This window comes from Ochotona princeps, chromosome 14, assembly GCF_030435755.1.
Source record: "Ochotona princeps isolate mOchPri1 chromosome 14, mOchPri1.hap1, whole genome shotgun sequence".
NCBI lineage: Eukaryota > Metazoa > Chordata > Mammalia > Lagomorpha > Ochotonidae > Ochotona > Ochotona princeps.
In genome coordinates, this window is record NC_080845.1 from 989,005 (window position 1) to 1,008,594 (window position 19,590).

Genomic DNA, 19,590 nt, shown 5'->3' on the forward strand with positions numbered 1-19,590 from the left:
AGTGGATGATGACTGGTTGATGGGCAGATACAGGGGTGAGCGGAAATGACCAGAACAGATGATACAGAATCCCTGGAAGGTGGACAGACAGAAGAATGGCAAATAAACTGATGAATGACGGATAAACTGAGATACATGTCTGCATGAGGAAGTTGACAGAGAAGAATGGATGGACGGACGGTTAGGTGGGTGGATGGATCAGAGGATGGGTGGATGTGTGGGTGGGTGGATGTGTGGGTGGGCGGGTGGATGTGTGGGCGGGTGGATGTGTGGGTGGATGGATGTGTGGGCGGGTGGATGTGTGGGTGGGTGGATGTGTGGGTGGGCGGGTGGATGTGTGGGTGGGTGGATGTGTGGGTGGATGGGTGGATGTGTGGGTGGATGGATGTGTGGCTGTGTGGATGGATGTGTGGGCGGGTGGATGGATGTGTGGGCGGGTGGATGTGTGGGTGGGCGGGTGGATGTGTGGGCGGGAGGATGGATGTGTGGGCGGGTGGATGTGTGGGCGGGTGGATGGATGTGTGGGTGGGTGGATGTGTGGGTGGGTGGATGTGTGGGTGGATGGACGTGTGAGTGGGCGGATGGATGGGGAATCACGGAGTCTTCTCTTTACCGTTTGACCCCCTCCCCACCCCTGCCGCTCACTGACCTACTCTTGGACCTCAAGCCCTATTTCTCTGCTTCAGCGGGGTCACACCCCCTTTGCCTCTTTCTGTATGTCCACCTGTGCTGACTGTCCTGGCCAGTCCCCAGCGAACAGCTGGCCCTCCCTGCCGCCCCCCACATTATCTACTCTTCATTCCCAAGAGAGAGGAAGTGAGAGCTGCTGACTTCTCTGGCTGACCTGGGAGGATGATGGACACAGGGAGACCAATTCCAGGAGGGGGGACCTGCCCTGCCGCCCTGCCCTCACCTCCCCACCCCCCAGTTCTCCCTCCTCCAGGCCCAAACCCTCATCTCTGCACACAGCAGATTCCCAGGGTCTCAGCCAAGCATACGCAAGGGCGGCTCTTACCCCAGACCCAGCTGCATCAGCCTGGGGTTCCAGCAGTTTCTGGGTGATCCTAGCATGTGGAAAAAGCCTCCCCCCACAAAGGGACAGGAGCCACCGCGGGAACCGGTCTGATCCAGTGCCTCCGGCAGGGGGCAGTGCTGTCCCACAGGTAGCGGTACCCAGCACACCCAGAGTGACCAGTGTTCACTGAAGGGAGTGGCCAGCTGGCCCTGCCTCCTGCACTTCCTCCAGGGGCTCCATGAATGGTCCAAAGGGGGCTGTGCTTGGGGTCTCACCGGCCATTTGCACAGAAGCGGCTTGGCTGCTGCAGAGGAGTGCACAGGGCTGGACTCAACGCCACCCCCTCCAACACACACACACACACACACACACACACACACCATCAGCCAGGCAGCCAGCGGTGCACGCCGGAAGCCCAGCTGGGACACTTTACACTGCTCCCGCCCTGCCCTGGGGTCCCCGACCTCCCCATCCACCTGTCACTCCAGGGCACTCCTAGGCCTGCAGGCCTGTCCGGTGTGCACCAGCTGGCCACGGGCCTCTGCGGAAGTCACCCCACTCTCCAGACAGCCCCATTTCCCGGGCATGCCCTTGGTCTCCATCAGTCTTGTTAATGGCAGCCCGCACCCAATCCCCGGCTCCCAGAAAACCCAGGGTACTGTGGTCACTGGCACCTTTTCCCCACCACAGAGGCCCAACCTCTCCAGTTACAAACACCAAGCCTGCGAGATCCCACCTGTGATAAACTTACCAAGCCCAGCATCTCGGGTCCAGAGGGACTGCCCCGGGCAAGTGCTGCCATGGCAACCAGAGGCAGCAGGGAGACCCGAGGCCAGCTGCTTGTGACACTGGGTTTCTGCTGTGCTGGGTTGTGCTCACACTCTGGGAGAGTTCACAGACCCCACCCCACCTGGACTGCCCTGCCCTGTGGCCCTGCTGCCCTGCCCTGGTACCCCCAGACCCCGCAGGAGAGTACAAATCCATCTGAGGTCAGGCATGCTCCGGAGGCTGGGCCCAGGACATGGGCGCTGACGACCACCAGGGGGAGCCCGCGGCCTCTCACACTGGCCCCGTGTGCAGTGGGCAGGCAGAAGGGGGGGCCAGGGGCTGGTCCATCCGAGCCCAGCGGCCAGGACATGAACACTTGCCCGGCGCAGCTGTGCCAGCCTGGAGGCGGCAGCTGGACACCTGGGGGTCACTGCCAGAGACCTCTCCCAGGGGTGTCCCCATGACACCCAGTGGGTGAAGGGCCACGAGCGTGGCTGCCAGGCCCCGTTCTGACCAGGTGGCTGGTCCCACGTCCGAGGGGTCCTGCAGGCAGCTTCTATTCCAGCTGTCAGGGGTCCAGGGCATCAGGGTGTGGCCGCCCCCCGCCTCGACACACTGCGGGAAGGGGGTGCGCCAGCATGAGGTGCCAGCCCTAAGCCCTGTGCACACCCCCACCTCCACATCTGGCATCAGTCCTGACAGAGCCACGTGAGCACATGACCAGTGTCTGACCACGGGCCTGAACGAACATATGCACACGCGTGGTAACAGTGAGTACACACAAGAGCCGTGGCAGCCCTGGTCCGGGAGCGTGGCTTGCCGCACAGAGGCGTAAGACAGGTCCACACCTGGGGCCAGGGCCAGCCCAGCCCACGGACGGCAGGCACACACAGGCCATGCATCGCCCGTGACGGCGCGCATGGCGTCGCCATGAGCTGGGCAGCCGGGTGTGCCCCGTCAGGCAGAGGGACGAGCTGCAGCCCCCGGATCAGAAGCCCCCCTCGGGATCCCTGACACGCAGACCCAAGCGGGAGAGCCCCACGCGAAACAAAGAACGCGGAATATATTTTGAAACTCTCATATTTAGTTTCTTCTCCCCCAACTCTCCCTGCTTAGCTTCTCCACGGTGCTCGTCCCTTGTCCACCCGGCCCTGACAGCTGCGTGGGGAAGCTGCGTGGGGAGGTGGCTTCACAGTCAGACACGGCAGCAAGGACACGGCGGCAGTTAATGGCTCCCTCGCAGTCCCAGGCAGGTGGGTGGGCGGGCGGTGCCCGAGTTCTCGCACCTGCCGGAGGGAGCTTCGGCCTTGACCCGCAGCTTCATCCAAGTACACGAGGGATAAAATTACATTTGTACAAAAATAGATTTCTTTTTTCTTTTTTTTTTTCTTTTAACCTTTCCCGGTGTGTCAGACACCTCCTCCTGTCTTCACCTTCTCATCTGCCGTCCTTGCGGAAGTCCAGGCTGGGGAGAGAGGGGCTCCCAGAGCCCGCCGCCGCCAAGCATCTGAAAATAGATGCGTTCCCTCGCCCGGGGCCGCAGGTCCGAAGCGGGGCGCTCCGCCGAGGAGGGGCCGCAGGGACTCGCCAACAGGAACAGATTTTCAGGAAAACGGAAGGGAAGTGTTCTTGATTAAAAATAAATGCGGAACACAGGGACAACACACAGGTCCTGTGCCATGGCCAGTGCCCGGGACACACCTGGCAACTCAAGCGCCTGTCCCCCCCGCAGGCCAAGGCCAGGGAAGCCTGGCTCTGCAGGTGTCCCAGACATGGCAGCTTGGACGAGGTGGCTCCAGAGGCATGGGCACGGGGGTGGGGGAACAGGGGCTGAGCCTGACACATCCATGTGTGTGCCATCTTTAGAAAATTAAAGATTGTCCCACCAAAATAACAATAATAATAATACTAATTACAAAAGGATCACCATATTTGAATCAGATGGATAGCAGTAGCGAAGAGCTGGTTAAATAAAACCCGCACTGGCTCAACCACGTGGCAAGCCACGGCCACGGCTGACACCCATGAAACAGGGCTGATGAGAACAGGCTGAGGCCGCACGGACGCTGGCCGTGTGGGGTGGCAGGGGCTGTGTGCCCAAGGGACCGGGGTCCGGGGCGAGCTGGCCAAGGCCCCGAGAGCTGGACTGGCCACCGCGACGGAGCGGGTCAGCAGGCCGGCAGGGCCCCCGGGCGCTTTTCTGTGGTCTTCCCCCTAGGAGCACAGGGCGTGCGTGGACACTGAGCGACTCGGAGGCAATAGGCTGTAGAAGGCACCGGGGTTGGGCTGGGGGTGTCGATGGCTGGCAGGACCCGCAGGGTCCGTGTCTAACTTGTCCCCTCAGCGCCCCACAGGCCAAGACTTCCTGGGAGCTGGGAGAGCTGGCCAGATGGGAGTCCATGTGACCTAAGGACAGAGGGCTGGCAGGGGTCCACACACCTCAGGCCAGCTTGGCTCGGGGACACCCCCAGAGGTCAGGGATAGACACCAGCATCCCCAGACGCCAGGACATCGCCCCTCCTCTGCTGCCACCCCAACTCCCACAACCCACAGGAAGTCCCTGCCTAGGAGCTGCCCATCCAGATGGAGGCAGCAGCTGGGGGAGAGGGAGACGGCGCCTGCCCCCCACCCCATGCGGCAAGAGCTGGGCTGCGGCAGGACGCTGGGCTGGTGGGGCCTTCTGTGCAAGAGGCGAGTTCACCCTGAGAGAGGCCGCACGGCACGGCACAGAACAGGCCACAGAGGGCACGGGCCGCACGGGGCCGCCATGCGCGTGAGAAGAAACCCCAGGTACAGTCGAGGACAAGCCGTCAGCCCCTGACAGCACTGAGCCAAGAGCCCAGGGCCTCTGGTTTGAACCTGGCCACTGGCCGCAGGCCCCCTCCCCCCCGCGGCCACGGCTGCCACGTGCGATTGCGACACGGTCAGCGGCTGTGTTGTCTCCACCATGACACACTGCCAGGTCTGGCCAGACCTCAGGCGGGAGATGCCTGGGCACAGTGGCCTGGGCACCCCAGGCTGCACAGGGGCGCATGTGCGGGGAGAAAAGCTAAACCAAGACACTGACGCCAGGGGCTTCCCCGGGACGCAGGGCCCCATCCAGCTGCCTTCCAGCTGTTCCCCTCCATGCTGAGCAAACGGAGGCTGCTGGCCTGGGGTGGGGTGGGCGGCCGTTTCCACCAGGCACACCTGCCACCACGTGCCCCTCCTCCTCACACCTGGCGGGGATCCGTGCTCTGAGTCGGCCAAGACCAGGCCCCCGCCCCAAGGTGGGGAGCAGACCCCAGCGACGTCGGACACCAGCGGCAAAGCGAGAGACACTGGCCCCCGGCTCCCCGACCCTGTGACCCCACAAGCTGCCCAGACCCTGGGGCTGGCAGCAACGGCTGGGCCTCAGGCCAGTTCTCGCCTCTCCGGCCACCATCCTGGGCCACAGGCAAGCTGGGCCGACACGCCAAGGGCACCGCCGCGGAGGTCCACGCGGGCTGGCAGGGACAGGCTCGGGCTGAGCAGGGCGGCTGGCGTCCAGGCGGGCCAGGCGCGAGGGCCGGGCTGGCGGCGGCCTAGGTCATCTGGTGCGGCGCCTCCAGCATCTCCATGAGGAAGGTGTCGATGGGTGTGTCCCCAATCAGCTTGAAGAAGAAGAGGTGCTCCAGGCACTTGAGCCCGATGGAGCGCAGGGCCGGCAGGCGCAGGAGCAGCTTGGCAAACCTGTGGGCGGCCGTGGGGACCGTGAGGGCTGGCCAGGACGGGGGATGCCACCCGCCCACCTGGCCTGCAAAAGCAGTTGGGCCAGGGCGCGTGGGCAGCTACATCACAACCCCCAGGTCTGTGGGGCCAGGACTGCCGGGACACTGGAGTGTGTGTGACAGAGAGGGTCCGGGTGCTAGCGGTAACCGAGCTACAGCAGTGACCCCTAAAGACACCCGGGGCCTGAGTGCAGTACAGGACGGGGTGGGGCGAGCTACAGAGGAGAAACCACGGGCTGGAGTCCCACCGGAGAGGAGCAGGTGCCTGGCTCAGGGGAGCAGGTGCCTCGCTCGGGACAGCAGGGCTGAGGGAGCCTTTCCCACTCCCATGGCATGTCCCCGGGAGACGGGGGGGGGCAGGGAACTGAGAGCTTGTGGGGCTCCCCACTCTTCGGGAGGTTTCTAGGGGAGGGCCAGATGCCGGGGGCTCTGGGAGCAGCAGCTGGGCCTGGGTCCCTGTCCCGGCCACACCCCATGGCAGCCCTCGCCACATGTCCTCATTTGAAGGCAGCAGCGGGGCTCGGGGCTGGAGCGGGGCCAGCCGAGGGCCGCTTTCTGCTGAGCTGGCGAGATGGGCCGTGGCTGTAAGCCAGGGAAAACAAGCAGCCGGCTACCCCCTCCTGTCGAAGCCGTCCTCCGCCTCCTCCGGGAAGTTTCACTTTAAACCAAACCAGATGAGGGCTGAACGGGCAGCAGGCCACTTAACTGTGTGCACACCAGAGTGGGGGGACTGTACTGGCCCAGACGAGAGGCCTAGTCCACATGAAGCCTCCTCCTCCTGATGAAAACCACGTGTCCACAAGCGAGGGCTGGCCCCCGGGAGGGTGTAGCCTGCTCACAAGCGCCCTGCCCCAGCCCTGCGCACCTGCTGTGCACACACGGGGGAAGCCATCTGCTACGGGCTGGTGCAGCCCAGCCCTCACCGTCAGGGCCTGGGGCGGCCCCAGGGAGGAGACGGCAGGTGTACCCCCAGGCAGGACCTGCCACGGGCTCCCCCTGCTGGTACACGTAGGCCTGGGGCATCAGCTCACCTGCCGGGCTGCTCCGGGTACTTGTGTTTGCAGTAAGCCTCCAGTGACGCATACACCTTCTCCCTCAGTGCCTCCACCTCCGCCGGGTTGGACAGGCCCTTGGAGTCTGCAGGGAGAGGCCACAGCGGTCAGGGTCCCTCGCCTGGCAAGACGAGGGTCCCAGGGGCTCTGAGCCCCTCTCCTGGTGGTGGGGGTGAGGTGGGGGGCAGGGGAAGCGGTCCCCAGGCAGTCAGAGCCCACTGCCCGGCAGTGGGGGGTCCCCAGGTGGTCAGGGCCCTCACCCAGCAGTGGGGGAGTCCCCAGGGGCTCTGAGCTGAGCTGCATCCTGAATGCCCTGGGGGTGGGGCAGCATCCTGGATGGCCGCGCCAGCAGACTGGGCACTAGCGACAAGCGGCACTCAGGGGCAGCAGGGGTCCAGGGTCCAAGGGACAGCGGGGCTCACAGCGGCCACGAGAGGGCCAGGAGCAAGCGACACGGGCGTGGACAGGACGGCCGTACCGGGATTGAAGAGGACGATGGCGCGCAGGCAGCCCAGCTCTGTCTTGTCCATCTGCATGTCCCTCATCTTAGACACCAGCTCCGTCAGCACCCTGCAGGCGACAGGGCCAATCCCGTGCTCCCGTCAGACCAATGCCACCTGGGACCATGCCCTGGCAGGCAACAGGGCCAACCCCTCGCAGCCTGGGAACCTCCTGACGTGGAGCCAAGGCAAGCGGGGACCTAGGCAGCAGGCAGAGCCCACAGCTCTGTGTCCTCTGGCCCTCACATTGTCCAGGCCCAGCAGGCAGGTGGCTGGGGCCCCACGGACAACCCGGTCAGGCACAGCGTCCACGGCACTCGCGGGCACACAGCACGGAGGAACCCCACGCGGTGTCAGCCCCAGTGGGGCCTCCCAGTCCCCCCAGCAGGGCCTCCCAGTTCCCGCCGCCCGCACCTGTCGAAGATGGCGCCCACCCCTGCGCTGTGGGCGCTGTTACGGTGCACGTGCAGCCCCGTGGCCAGCAGGATCCCGTCCTTCACAGCGATGGACCGGTGCGAGAAGGAGGCGATGAGCAGCTCATTCCAACCTGACAGACGGCAAGGTCACTCAGCCGGGCCCCAACCTCGGCCCATCGCCCAGGGCTGCCCGGCCGGCCCAGGCCCTCCAACCCAGGCCCCCAGAGCCACCTGGCGTGAGGGTCCCCCAAGTCGCCTCAAGGGCTCCCAGGACACAGGCTCCCAAGCGTGGACAAAGCAAGGCCCTGGGAGTCTCAGTGTACTCTGGGGCGACTTTGGGGACCCAGGTCATCCAGACTTCAACACACTGGACGAGCACCACCAGCCTGGTCCTAAACTCGGGGGCTGCATGTGCCACATGGGGGGATTCTGGAGTGCCTCCTGGGGGCACAGGATGTCTCATTCTTGATGGAAACAGGGCAGGCTGGGGCCAGAGCTCTCAAAACTAGAGCAGGCAGCAAAGAGTTAAGACCCCAGTGATGATGGGATCACGCGGTCACCCGCTCCGTCTCCCCATAGACCCAGCTCTCAGGGGCACTAAGGACCCCAACGCTGCGGCCCAGGAGCCCGTGAGGGGCCAGTCCACAGGCAGGTGGTGGGAGCTGTGTCTGGCTCCTCCTGACAGGCTCCTATAACCACGGTGCCATGGGATGCTCCACACCCCCCGTGGCAGCTTCTGAGACATGGCACAGGGAGTCCACACAGCCAAGCCCCATCCCACAGCCTGGTCACCTGAGGGGCTGGGGCAGTGACCAGATCCCCTGAGGCCCCAAAGCAGGGCTGCCTCCCCCAGGCCCCAGCTGGAACCACAGCAAGGAGCGAAGCCTGGCAGTGGGCGTGGCCTAGTCAGCACACCTGTCCAGATGCTCCTCACAGAGGAAGGGGAGGCCAGGCAGCCCTGGCATGCGTCTGCAGAGTGCCGGCCACCACCCCGCCCCATGGACACGACACACGGGCGCTCCGGAGTCCCGACAAGCCCATGCCCTCCATGCCCCATGTTTACTCTGTTCACACCAACCTGGGACCTACCCACCGGCTGAGCTCTGAGCCCCTCAGCGCCTTCCGTGTGAGGCTGGCCTCGTAGGGTGCCTGGCAACGGGCAGGTGGGTCCCAGAACACCCAGCAAGTCAGGATAGCAGGTTGGCCCCAGCCCAGCCCAGCCCTGGCTCCGTCCACAGCCCAGGAGCTGGGCAGAGCTCAGCCCAACCTCTGGAGTGGTCCTGCCCCCTCACGTCCTTACTGGCAACTCTGAGGGACCTGGCACCACCCCACCCCCGAGTGGCCAGCTCACCCCTCATGGCCCAAGAACTCCTGGGGAGGAGCCACTTCTGCACTGGCTTGGAGCATGGCTGAAGTCAGGAGCTCCCCGAGCCACAGCCGGACCGACTCTCCCAGCCTCTGCCACGCCCCGTGGCCTGTCTGCCCCTCAGCCACACACACTCTCCCAGCCCCCGCCACGCCCCGTGGCCTGCCTGCCCCTCTGCCCTCAGCCACACACTCTCCCAGCCCCCGCCACGCCCCGTGGCCTGTCTGCCCCTCTGCCCTCAGCCACACACTCTCCCAGCCCCCGCCACGCCCCGTGGCCTGTCTGCCCCTCTGCCCTCAGCCACACACACTCTCCCAGCCCCTGCCACGCCCTGTGGCCTGTCTGCCCCTCTGCCCCTCAGCCACACAGACTCTCCCAGCCCCTGCCACGCCCTGTGGCCTGTCTGCCCCTCTGCCCTCAGCCACACAGACTCTCCCAGCCCCTGCCACGCCCTGTGGCCTGTCTGCCCCTCTGCCCTCAGCCACACAGACTCTCCCAGCCCCTGCCACGCCCTGTGGCCTGTCTGCCCCTCTGCCCCTCAGCCATACACACTCTCCCAGCCCCCGCCACGCCCCGTGGCCTGCCTGTCTGCCCCTCTGCCCTCAGCCACACACACTCTCCCAGCCCCCGCCATGCCCCGTGGCCTGTCTGCCCCTCTGCCCTCAGCCATACACACTCTCCCAGCCCCCGCCACGCCCCGTGGCCTGCCTGTCTGCCCCTCTGCCCTCAGCCACACACAGTCTCCCAGCCCCCGCCATGCCCCGTGGCCTGCCTGCCCCTCTGCCCTCAGCCACACACACTCTCCCAGCCCCTGCCACGCCCTGTGGCCTGCCTGTCTGCCCCTCTGCCCAGAGCCCTGAGGGCCATCTCTGCTGCCCCACATCCCTCAGGACAGACAGGAGGCGGAGCCAGCCCTGAGCCAGAGACCCTAATCCTGCAGCGCTGACCCACAAACGGTTCCAAGTGCAGTCTTGCCCTAGTGTGAGACTACTGTGGGGCTGTGGCTGCCATGGCCCCCCTTGGGGACACTGCCCAGCGAAGCAGACACCAGGCCTGGCGGTAATGCTGACCATGAGCTAACCTGGTGGTCCCCAGCTCCCCTGCAGTGCCAACCCCCAGGATCTGGAGTACAGAGGGCCTTGTATCCACAACTCACACTGCCCCTGGGCACAGAGCAGAGCAGGCCTGCACAGAGCCCCCAGCCCACCAGTCAGACCCTAGCATGGAGCCACGCAGGGGCTCAGAGGGCTCAGTGCCTCTTGCTTGCATACCCACATGCCACCCAACCCTATTCCCTGCCAATGCGCCTGGGGAAGCAGCAGAGGACAGCCCAAGTCCTCGGGTCCTTGGACCCACGTGGGAGACCCGGCTGGAGCTCCTGGCAGGGCACCCAGCTGCTGTGGCCATTTGGGGAGCTAATGAGTGTCCGCTCACTCTCACTTCACCTTTCAAATGAGTGTCGGCTCCCTCCGGGGGCCTTACAGGGACAGCCCCCATGGGTGCAGCTGAGCTGTGGATCCTTGCAAATGGACACTGAGCACAGAGGGGGAGGGACAAAGCAGCACACCACTCAGGGGCACCCATGTCCCTGTGCATGCAGAGTGGGCAGCCGGTCTCACGCAGACCCTCCCACGGGCAGGGGCACGGAGCATCCACCTGCAGCAGAGGCCCCGTGCCCCACAGCTCCTGAGCACGGGGCGGGCTCTGGGGCCCTGACAGCGCTGCCCCACCCGTGGCTCTGTCTCGCCGGCCTGGTCACTTACCTGCCCGCAGTAGGATGACCTGGTCATCGAGGGGCAGCTCGGAGAAGTGTGGGACCCGCTTGGCCCACTCCACGAGCGTGAAGAGCTGCTTATCGGCTGCCTGGCAGATGTTGGTGACCGGATCGTTGGGCTGCAGGGAGGGAGGGGCACGGCGCTCAGCCCAGGGCCTGGTGGGGACGTGGCCGGAATGCCCACCCACAGGCCCCACTGCAGGGCACTTTCTGTAGGACCCTGCCTGGGCAGCTGAGAGGCTGGTGACCCAGACCACGTGCTGAGTACTGGGGGCGTGGGGGTACATGTGAAGCTCTGAGCCCCTAACGGTGGCCAGGACCCCCAGGCAGGCCCAGGAGTGAGGGCTCAGGGCAGGGGTCTCGCCAAGGTGACACCACAACCTCAGAAGCAGCCCAAGAGATGGCACTCTGGGCAGAGCAGGGGAACCAACGCTGTCCCGGGTCGTCCATGAGGCTGGTGGGGGAGAGGGGCCCCAGCTCGGTACCCTCCCAGACACAGACGTCATGGGGACAGCAAGGCGGGGGTCTCGACTAATACCCCTGGGACAACCAGCACTCACCCAGAGCGGCCTGGGGTCAGGGCTGCAGCCCGCCCCTGCCTCCCCTCCCTTCACACCTCCTGAGAGTGGAAGGGGTCACAGAGTGCAGCAGGTACATGTGGGAGGGGAAATGCGAGGGTGCGCAGCGGGGTCAAGGTGAGGGGTCACGGTGACTGTAGTTGGGAGCTGCATCAACAGGGCCCCTTGCCTGTGTCCACTCAAGGCACAGACAGGCCTAGGGATGGTGCCACAGGCTGCCTGCAGCACCCCTCCCAGAGACCCACCTCCCCTCCCACCAGGGGGTTGAGACCCTGACCCCCAAACCGCTGGACCCCACAGGGTCATCAGCCAGGACAAGGGGCTCATGGCGCAGGCAGCAGAGGCCCCCAGTGCCTCAGCAGCGTGAACAGAGGTGACAACTGGGCGGGCAGTAGTGAGGGCTGGGTGGGCAGTGGTGAGGGCTGGGTGGGCGGTGAGGGCTGGGTGGGCAGTGGTGAGAGCTGGGCAGTGTTGAGAGCTGGGTAGGCAGCAAGGACTGGGCGGGCAGCAAGGGCTGTGTGGGCAACAGCGAGGGCCGGCAGGTAGCGAGAGGGCTGGATAGGCAACGGTGGGCACTGGGCAGCGGTGGCGAGGGCCAGCGGGCACCCTCTGGCGGCACTCACCGAGCTGGGGTTCAGCCCCATGTTCGCCTCCACGTACGTCTCGGTCTTGGGCTCCACGGCCAGCTCGGCCTCCAGGATCTTCTCCACGGGCATGTCCTCGTTGGCGCTGCTGGTGGACTCCACCTCACTCTCATTCCGGTCCTTGCCTCGCTGCCGCTCCTCCTGCACGGCTGCAGACAGCACGCAGGGAGGCGCCCGTGAGCCCAAGGCCCGCCCCAGGCAGCATCCATGCCGGCCATGGACTGGCAGCCATGGAGCACCAGCCATGGAGCGCCAGCCATCACAGCCTGGGCCACGGCAGGAGGCCCCACATGATGGGAAGGGGCTCGCCTTTGAGTCCGATGGGGGACAACCCTGTAGACTCCCTTGCCCTACCCCTACGGGGCCCTAGAGAAGAGTGGACAGGCTCCTGGCCCTGCCCAGTCACACTCAGGCCTGGTCCTGCCCATCCGAGCACTGTCCGTGCTGTTCCACTGGCCACACCTGTCCCTCAGGCCTGTTGGGGCGGGACCCTGGAGGCAGCACTGGTCACTGGGCCCCCAGGCCCACACTCCCAGCCAGGCCCGAGAGAACCGATCAGCTGACTCCACCAGCTGCCAGCCTCCGGCCAGTCCTGCAGCTTGGGTCAGGCCTCAAGAAAGGGTCCCCTGGCCCTGAGGGCAGCCAGGTAGCACGACCTCTCCCCCAGGCCCCAGCCTACCCGTCTACACAGCACCAGGGGAGCCACCCACCCATGCCTGTCTGCTTGCGAATGTCCACACTGACAGGGGGCAGGGGTCAGGCTGGGGTGCGGATGGTGCTTAGCTCAAGGCAGCTGCCATAGCCAGCAGGTCCTGCCCCCAGCAGGGGCCCTAGTCCCACCTCTGCCGCTTCCTGCTCCCCACGACAGCCACACCTGCCACCCCGCCCCACGGAGGAGCAGGACAGCCGCAGTCCTTTCCCCACAGGAGGACTCAGCGTGTGCCCCCTGCAGCCCCACACTCCCATCTCTAAGCACCTGGTGCCCAACAGCACCAACTCCCCCACCCACCGCAGGCGGGCCGGGTGGTTACCCTCCTTTTCCGTTCCCAGACCCCAGGACAGCACCCTCTGAGGGCTTGCGGGTGCAGCCACCTCTTTGGGCCTGGCACGGTGCTGGCCCCTACCCTGCGGGCTCCACCTGGCGGCTGCAGCACTCTGAGGGCCTGCCAAGCCACAGACCCCTCCCCATTCCCCCTGCACACCTGCCCCCCATGGGCTCTGAGGGGTCAAGCTCAGGCCACCTCTCGGCCCTGCCCCCAGGTGAGACTGGCAAACTGAAGGGACAGCAGAGGGACAAGGGAGCAGCCATGCGTCCCGGTCCTCCCTAGCCACTGCCCGGGCTCCGCTGGGCCCCACGCCGCCTGCGTCCCGGCCTCCTCTAGCCACTGCCCGGGCTCCCTGGGCCCCACGCCACCTGCGTCCTGGGCCCCACGCCGCCTGCGTCCCGGCCTCCTCTAGCCACTGCCCGGGCTCCCTGGGCCCCACGCCACCTGCGTCCTGGTCCTCCCTAGCCACTGCCCGGGCTCCGCTGGGCCCCACGCCGCCTGCGTCCTGGTCCTCCCTAGCCACTGCCCGGGCTCCGCTGGGCCCCACGCCGCCTGCGTCCCGGCCCCTTCTAGCCACTGCCCGGGCTCCCTGGGCCCCACGCCGCCTGCGTCCTGGTCCTCCCTAGCCACTGCCCAGGCTCCGCTGGGCCCCACGCCGCCTGCGTCCCGGCCCCCTCTAGCCACTGCCCAGGGACCCTCACCCCTCATACCACTGCAGCTGCCAACAAGCACCAAGAGCCAAGAGCATCCTCTGTCGGCAGGCCGGCCACATGAGTGCTGTACCCTCAGCACCCCCAGAAGCCCCCGGGCTGACTGGAGCCAGGGACTTTCCATCCACGTGGGTAGATACAAGGACAGGAGGCCCACCTGGCATTTCCAGAACACACCGCTGGGCCAAGCCAGGCAGGAGCCCGGAGGCAATGTTTTGCAAGCCTGGCTTTTCTGCTACACCTGATGGCAGGAAGCCGAGCGCTGTAGACGGCAAGGAGTTCGGGGGGGGGGGGGTGGAGGGGCCGTGCAAGCCAGGCGTCTCTCACCCCTGCCACACATGGCAGGTGCTGATCTAGTCTGGGTCAGAGCCACTGGCCATGCCCAGAAAGCTAACGCTGAGGCTTCTGGGCCCTCTCACCTCGCAGGAGGCAGCTGCCTGTCACCGTGGGCAGAGCCACAGGCTGGGGGGAACCTGCGTCGGGACCAGAAGCAGCTCAGAGCTGCAGGCAGCCTTACCCCGGCCCCCCAGGTGAGTGAAGCCGCAACAGACCTGCCCTCAGCGGGGGGCAACCCAGGACAACACCCGCAAGACCCCTCCCTCCAATGCCCACCCCTCTGCCCCCGGAGCCATCCCAGTTCTGGGCATCCCTCCCTCTCTAGGAGAGTCTGGGTGGGCATGGGGAGCTCTGGACCAGAGCTACGGGTACCCCAGGGTGCCTGGAGCAGGCGGGTATGGGAAGGGGACTCTTGGACGCCAGCCTGCTAGGCGGGGGCGGCTGAGAATTAATTAGCAAATGTTTTGCGAAGCGCTTTGAAGCTGCGAAGGGCCCGGCAGCCCCAGCGGCAGCATCATCACAAATATTACCGTGTTATTTATAGCCAGCGGGGGCGAGGGGGGGCTGGGATTTATGTCCTGCCAATTCCATCACCTTCTAGACACAGTCCTGTTTGACTTCTGTTCCGCTGGCGCCAGGGAGCCCGGACGGGAGGCGTCTCTAAGTACAGGGCCTCCTTATGCTCCGGGCAGCGTGAGGAGGTGGGAGGCACAGGCCCAGCTGGCCCGGGCCCAGGTGCGGGAGACGCACAGACTTGGGGCTTGGGACTTGGCGGAGCAGCAGCAGCCAGAGGTCCAAACCACTACACCACCCTCAATGGTGGAGCAGGTAGGCTTGGTGCAGTGCCCAAGGTTCCGTGCTGGGGGTGTAGGGCCCACAGACACCCCAAGAAAGGGTGCCTCTCCCCCATCCTCCAGCCCAGACATAGCCCAGGCAAGGCCTGAGACAGGACCAAATCCCCAGAAGGCATCACCCCAATGGCCAAGAGGAGCCCTGCAACCAAGACACCCTGCCAGGGACCCCACATTCAGGGTCTGCCTGTTTCGGGAAAGCTGGCCTTCTGTCTCTCAAGGGATTCGACAAAGCACATGCGTGGATACACCCAAAGGCCATACAGGCACACATGCACATGTATGTGCTGGTGCCAGACAGACATGTACATATGTGTATGTGTAGACACGCTGTGGCCGCCACCCTGGCTCGCCTGTCACCCACCCACCACCGCACAGCTGAGAACACAGAGGCCTTGCTGTTAAAACCCAGGTGCCCAGGGTCACACACCCAGAAGGCGTGTCCCTGCACGGGAACTGCCGCGCACACACACACACACACACACACACACACACGGCACTGCCCCGTCTGTCCCCCAATCCTGCAGGCAGGAAGCAATTGGCCCAGCATCCCCTTCCCAGGGCCAGGGCCATCTGTCCCTTCAGACCAGCACACCTGCAGGTCCCGGGCCCTGCCCCTGGCTGCTCTCGCAAACAGGCCTGGGCTCAGCCTGGCCAGGGGCCAGGGCCCCACCCATGCATTTCCCAGGGGCCTCTGCCCACCCCCAGTCCGGGAATGCGGCTCAACAAGTCCCTCGTGGTGGCTGCCTGTGAGCGCAGGCCCCTGCGGTTGCCCAACAGGAGATGTTATCGCCCACAGCGCCCTTCATTAGCGGTGCAGGGTTGGGGGGAACACCCCTTCTGCCCGTGGCAGAACCACTCTGGGGTCTGAGCTGAGCCCTTGCCTGAGGCCAGTCGGGCCTGGCGCCAGCCCCGATCTACTTCCTGGCAGTACTGCGCCAGGCGGCAGGGCCCAGAGCTGTGGCACAGCTGCGCAGAGGGGTACCGGGCTGCCGGCTCACATTCTGAGGGCCCCACAGTGCTGTTCAGCTGTCTGATCCTCAGAGCCCACAGTCACGGCCACTGCCACCTGGGAGCCCTCCTCATAGGGGTCTGCCCAGTGTGTGTGGGTGTGAGCACCCACACCAGGGTCAGGGCCCCAGGGGCAGGTAGGTTGGCTTGTCCCAGGCAGGGCTGCCTATTCCAGGGAACACGGAGGACATGGGGTGCAGGCAGGGAACACAGCAGACCCCCACCTCCTGCAGGAAGACGGGTCCCGGGGACAAGGAGAACAAGTTGTGTGGCTGCTCTGGGCACACAGCCCTTGGCAAGAGTGCTGGAGATGAGGATCAGGGAGAGGCCAGGTGGGTCCCTCCTTGAGCAGCACTCGCCTGCCTGCCTGGCACCAAGGACAGAGGGCAGCACTGATGCCATACATGGGGCTCTGGACTTGGCAGAGTGGGCAACCCAATGTCTGCCCCTGGCTGGCTTCAAGACATCCCCAAGCAGGTCCGGTGGCGTGGCCTAGCGGCTAAAGTCCTCGCCTTGAAAGCCCCGGGATCCCATATGGGCGCCGGTTCTAATCCCGGCAGCTCCACTTCCCATCCAGCTCCCTGCTTGTGGCCTAGGAAAGCAGTTGAGGACGGCCCAATGCTTTGGGACCCTGTACCCGCGTGGGAGACCCGGAAGAGGTTCCAGGTTCCCGGCTTCGGATCGGTGCGCACCGGCCCGTTGCGGCTCACTTGGGGAGTGAATCATCGGACACAAGATCTTCCTCTCTGTCTCTCCTCCTCTCTGTATATCTGGCTGTAATAAAATGAATAAATCTTAAAAAAAAAAAAAAAAGACATCCCCAAGCTCCACTCCCCTAGCCTCACTGGCATGGGGCATGAGGCCGAAACAAGAGCCAGCCCAGCACTGGACCCCAGAGAAGGCTTGGACCCTCTGGGCTCAGCTTATCCTAAACCACGAGCTCCAAGTACAAACACATCAACGCCAGAACGCCAAGGCCACGGCCAGCACCATGGAGACATTCAGGCCCAGGGTCAGGGCCACAGCCAGCACCACGGCGACATTCAGGGCCAGGGTCAGAGCCACAGCCAGGGCCACAGCCAGCGCCATGGCAACATTCAGGGACAGGGTCAGGGCCACAGCCAGGGCCATAGCCAGCGCCATGGCAACATTCAGGGACAGGGTCAGGGCCATAGCCAGCACCATGGAGACATTCAGGGTCAGGGCCACAGCCAGCATCATGGCGACATTCAGGGCCAGGGCCACAGCCAGGGCCACAGCCAGGGCCATGGCGACACTCAGGGCCAGGGCCAGGGCCACAGCCAGCGCCATGGCAACATTCAGGCCCAGGGCCATAGCCAGCGCCACGGCGACACTCAGAGCCAGGGTCAGGGCCACAGCCAGCGCCATGGCGACATTCAGGGCCAGGGCCACAGCCAGCGCCATGGCGACATTCAGGGCCAGGGCCACAGCCAGCGTCATGGCGACATTCAGGGCCAGGGCCACAGCCAGCACCATGGAGACATTCAGGGTCAGGGCCACAGCCAGCACCATGGCGACATTCAGGGCCAGGACCAGCGCCATGTCCGTGGCGGCATGGGTGGGGCCCAGCTGGCGGTCTTGTTTTTGAGCAAGAATGGCCAGGGCAGAGAAGACAGTGGAACCGCACAGGCGGCCATGTGAGATGGCTCTACAGCACCTGCCCCCCACCCCGACGGGGAGGCATCGGAGTGAGTGCCACAGGGGGCCCCATTCCATCAGGGGCTGGGTCTGCAGAACCACATGGTGCAGAGACAGGAAGGGGCCACTTCGGCTGCCGCGGGTCAGAGACCAGCCTTGGGCCCTCGGGCCTTCCAGCCTGCGCTGGCCGTGATTTTTGGGAATGCTAGCTCCCGGCCGTCCACCTCGAGCAGCCCGAGCAGCGAGCACAGGGGTCATGGCCCCTCTCCCCCAACACAGATGCCGCTCAGGAAGGTGGGGGTGGGAAGCCCAGCCGGTGCCCACGTGGCCGAGCGCGTGTGCCAGGAGGAGGAGGTGCGGGGTGTCCGCCCAACGCCACGGCCTACCTTCCCGCTTCATGCCCATGGCCAGGCACTTCTGGTAGCGGCAGTACTGGCACCGGTTCCGCTGCCGCTTGTCAATCAGGCAGTCCTTGTTGTCGCGGCACGTGTAGGTCAGGTCCTTGCGCACTGTCCGCTTGAAGAAGCCTTTGCAGCCTTCGCAGCTGTACACGCCATAGTGCTTGCCTGGGGGAGTGGGGCAGGTAGGGCTGCTGAGCGGCCACTGGGCGGGGACCCCCTGCACCCAGACACGGCACAGTGCAGTTCTGCACCCCATCATGCTTTCCAGGGTGGGTGACAGGGCTGTGGAGCAGTGCCCAGCACAGAGAACCCCCAGTCAGACGCGTGGGACACCGTGGCCCAGGGCCAGTGGGCAGGCAGCAAGGGGGGGCACCCTCCACAGGGGCTGCAGCCAAGGCTGGCCAGATGCCTGGATGCCCTGAATTCATGCCTACTCCCCACACACACTCAGTCCACCACAAAACAGGTGTCCTTGACCCCACCTCACCATGCCCCCTGGAGCAAGGATGCCCGGCGCCCAGGACGGAGCTGGCCTGGGAGGGAGCCCCCGCTCTGGGCCCGGGTCTACCTGAGCAGCGGTCCCCCGCCCCCGCTCTGGGCCCGGGTCTACCTGAGCAGCGGTCCCGTGCCCCCCGCTCTGGGCCTGGGTCTACCTGAGCAGCGGTCCCCTGCCCCCCGCTCTGGGCCCGGGTCTACCTGAGCAGCGGTCCCCTGCCCCCCGCTCTGGGCCCGGGTCTACCTGAGCAGCGGTCCCCTGCCCCCCGCTCTGGGCCCGGGTCTACCTGAGGAACGGTCCCCGCCCCCGCTCTGGGCCCAGGTCTACCTGAGGAGCGGTCTCCGCAGATGGCACAGATGTGCTTCGTAAAAGACGCCATGTTTCCCGAGGGGTGGGTGGGGACTTTGAGGACGCCATTGAGGCCTAGTGGGGGCTTGATGTCCTCACTGCTGCTGACAGGGTTCATGGGCGAGTTGAGCTGCAGAAGGAGGGGTGGCCGGGTGAGGCAGGTGCCCGCAGGGGCCGGCCCCTGACACCCTGCTGACAGCCCTGTGACCAGCAGGGCACAGTCACACAGTCGAGCCCAGGGAGGAACCCACACGCCTGGCCCGGGCCCGGGGTGGCCGTCCTGCCCCCACCAAAAGCCCTGTACATGGCGGGCTCCATGGAGGACCCCAATCCTACTCGCGGCCCCCACCCATCACCCACAGCCTCCCACCTCCAGATCCCCGCGGCGGGTGGCAGGTGCACAAGGGACCCCTGGCCCACAAAGCAGACCACAGAGGCCCCCATGGAGGGAGGGAACGAGAGAGAGGGGCCAGGCTCCCTCACTGCCCTGGTCGGGAGGTTTGGAGGGCAGCAGCGCACCCCCTCTAGGCATCTGGCAGCCAGGACACGGCTCTGCCCCACCCCCAGGGCCAGCGTGGGAAACTCACCCGGTCACCCTGGCAACAGCTGCCGCGTCGCAATGACACAGCAGTTTTGGTTCCGCACCTTGCAGCCCAGCTCTGCAGTCAGCGCCCAGGGCCCGGAGGCGCCTCCCGCTGCCTCCCGCTGCCTCCCGCCCGCCCGCCGCCTGCGCCACCGCCCGCCAGCCATCTGCACGCACTGGGCGGCGGCAGGACCCCAGCAGCAGCCCCCCATCTCCACTTCTGCAAACCCCTGCCGACTTGGAAAGCTGCTGACTCCCCAGGGGCCGCCCGCGGCTGGCTCCAGGCC

General features: G+C 65.7%; 1 protein-coding gene across 1 annotated transcript in view; it reads right to left on the reverse strand.

The window, feature by feature from the left end:
- Positions 1 to 4,938: 4,938 nt before the first annotated feature.
- RXRA (retinoid X receptor alpha) overlaps positions 4,939 to 19,590 on the reverse strand; it is a 60,084-nt gene continuing 45,432 nt past the window's right edge. The window contains exons 3-10 of the mRNA XM_058672936.1: positions 18,700 to 18,850; positions 17,862 to 18,041; positions 11,842 to 12,011; positions 10,630 to 10,759; positions 7,499 to 7,631; positions 7,063 to 7,154; positions 6,564 to 6,669; positions 4,939 to 5,494 (exon numbers count right to left, since the gene is read on the reverse strand). Of these exons, the coding sequence (XP_058528919.1) occupies positions 5,347 to 5,494; positions 6,564 to 6,669; positions 7,063 to 7,154; positions 7,499 to 7,631; positions 10,630 to 10,759; positions 11,842 to 12,011; positions 17,862 to 18,041; positions 18,700 to 18,850 (1,110 nt within the window). The 3' untranslated portion in view covers positions 4,939 to 5,346. The remainder of the gene's footprint in view (positions 5,495 to 6,563; positions 6,670 to 7,062; positions 7,155 to 7,498; positions 7,632 to 10,629; positions 10,760 to 11,841; positions 12,012 to 17,861; positions 18,042 to 18,699; positions 18,851 to 19,590) is intronic.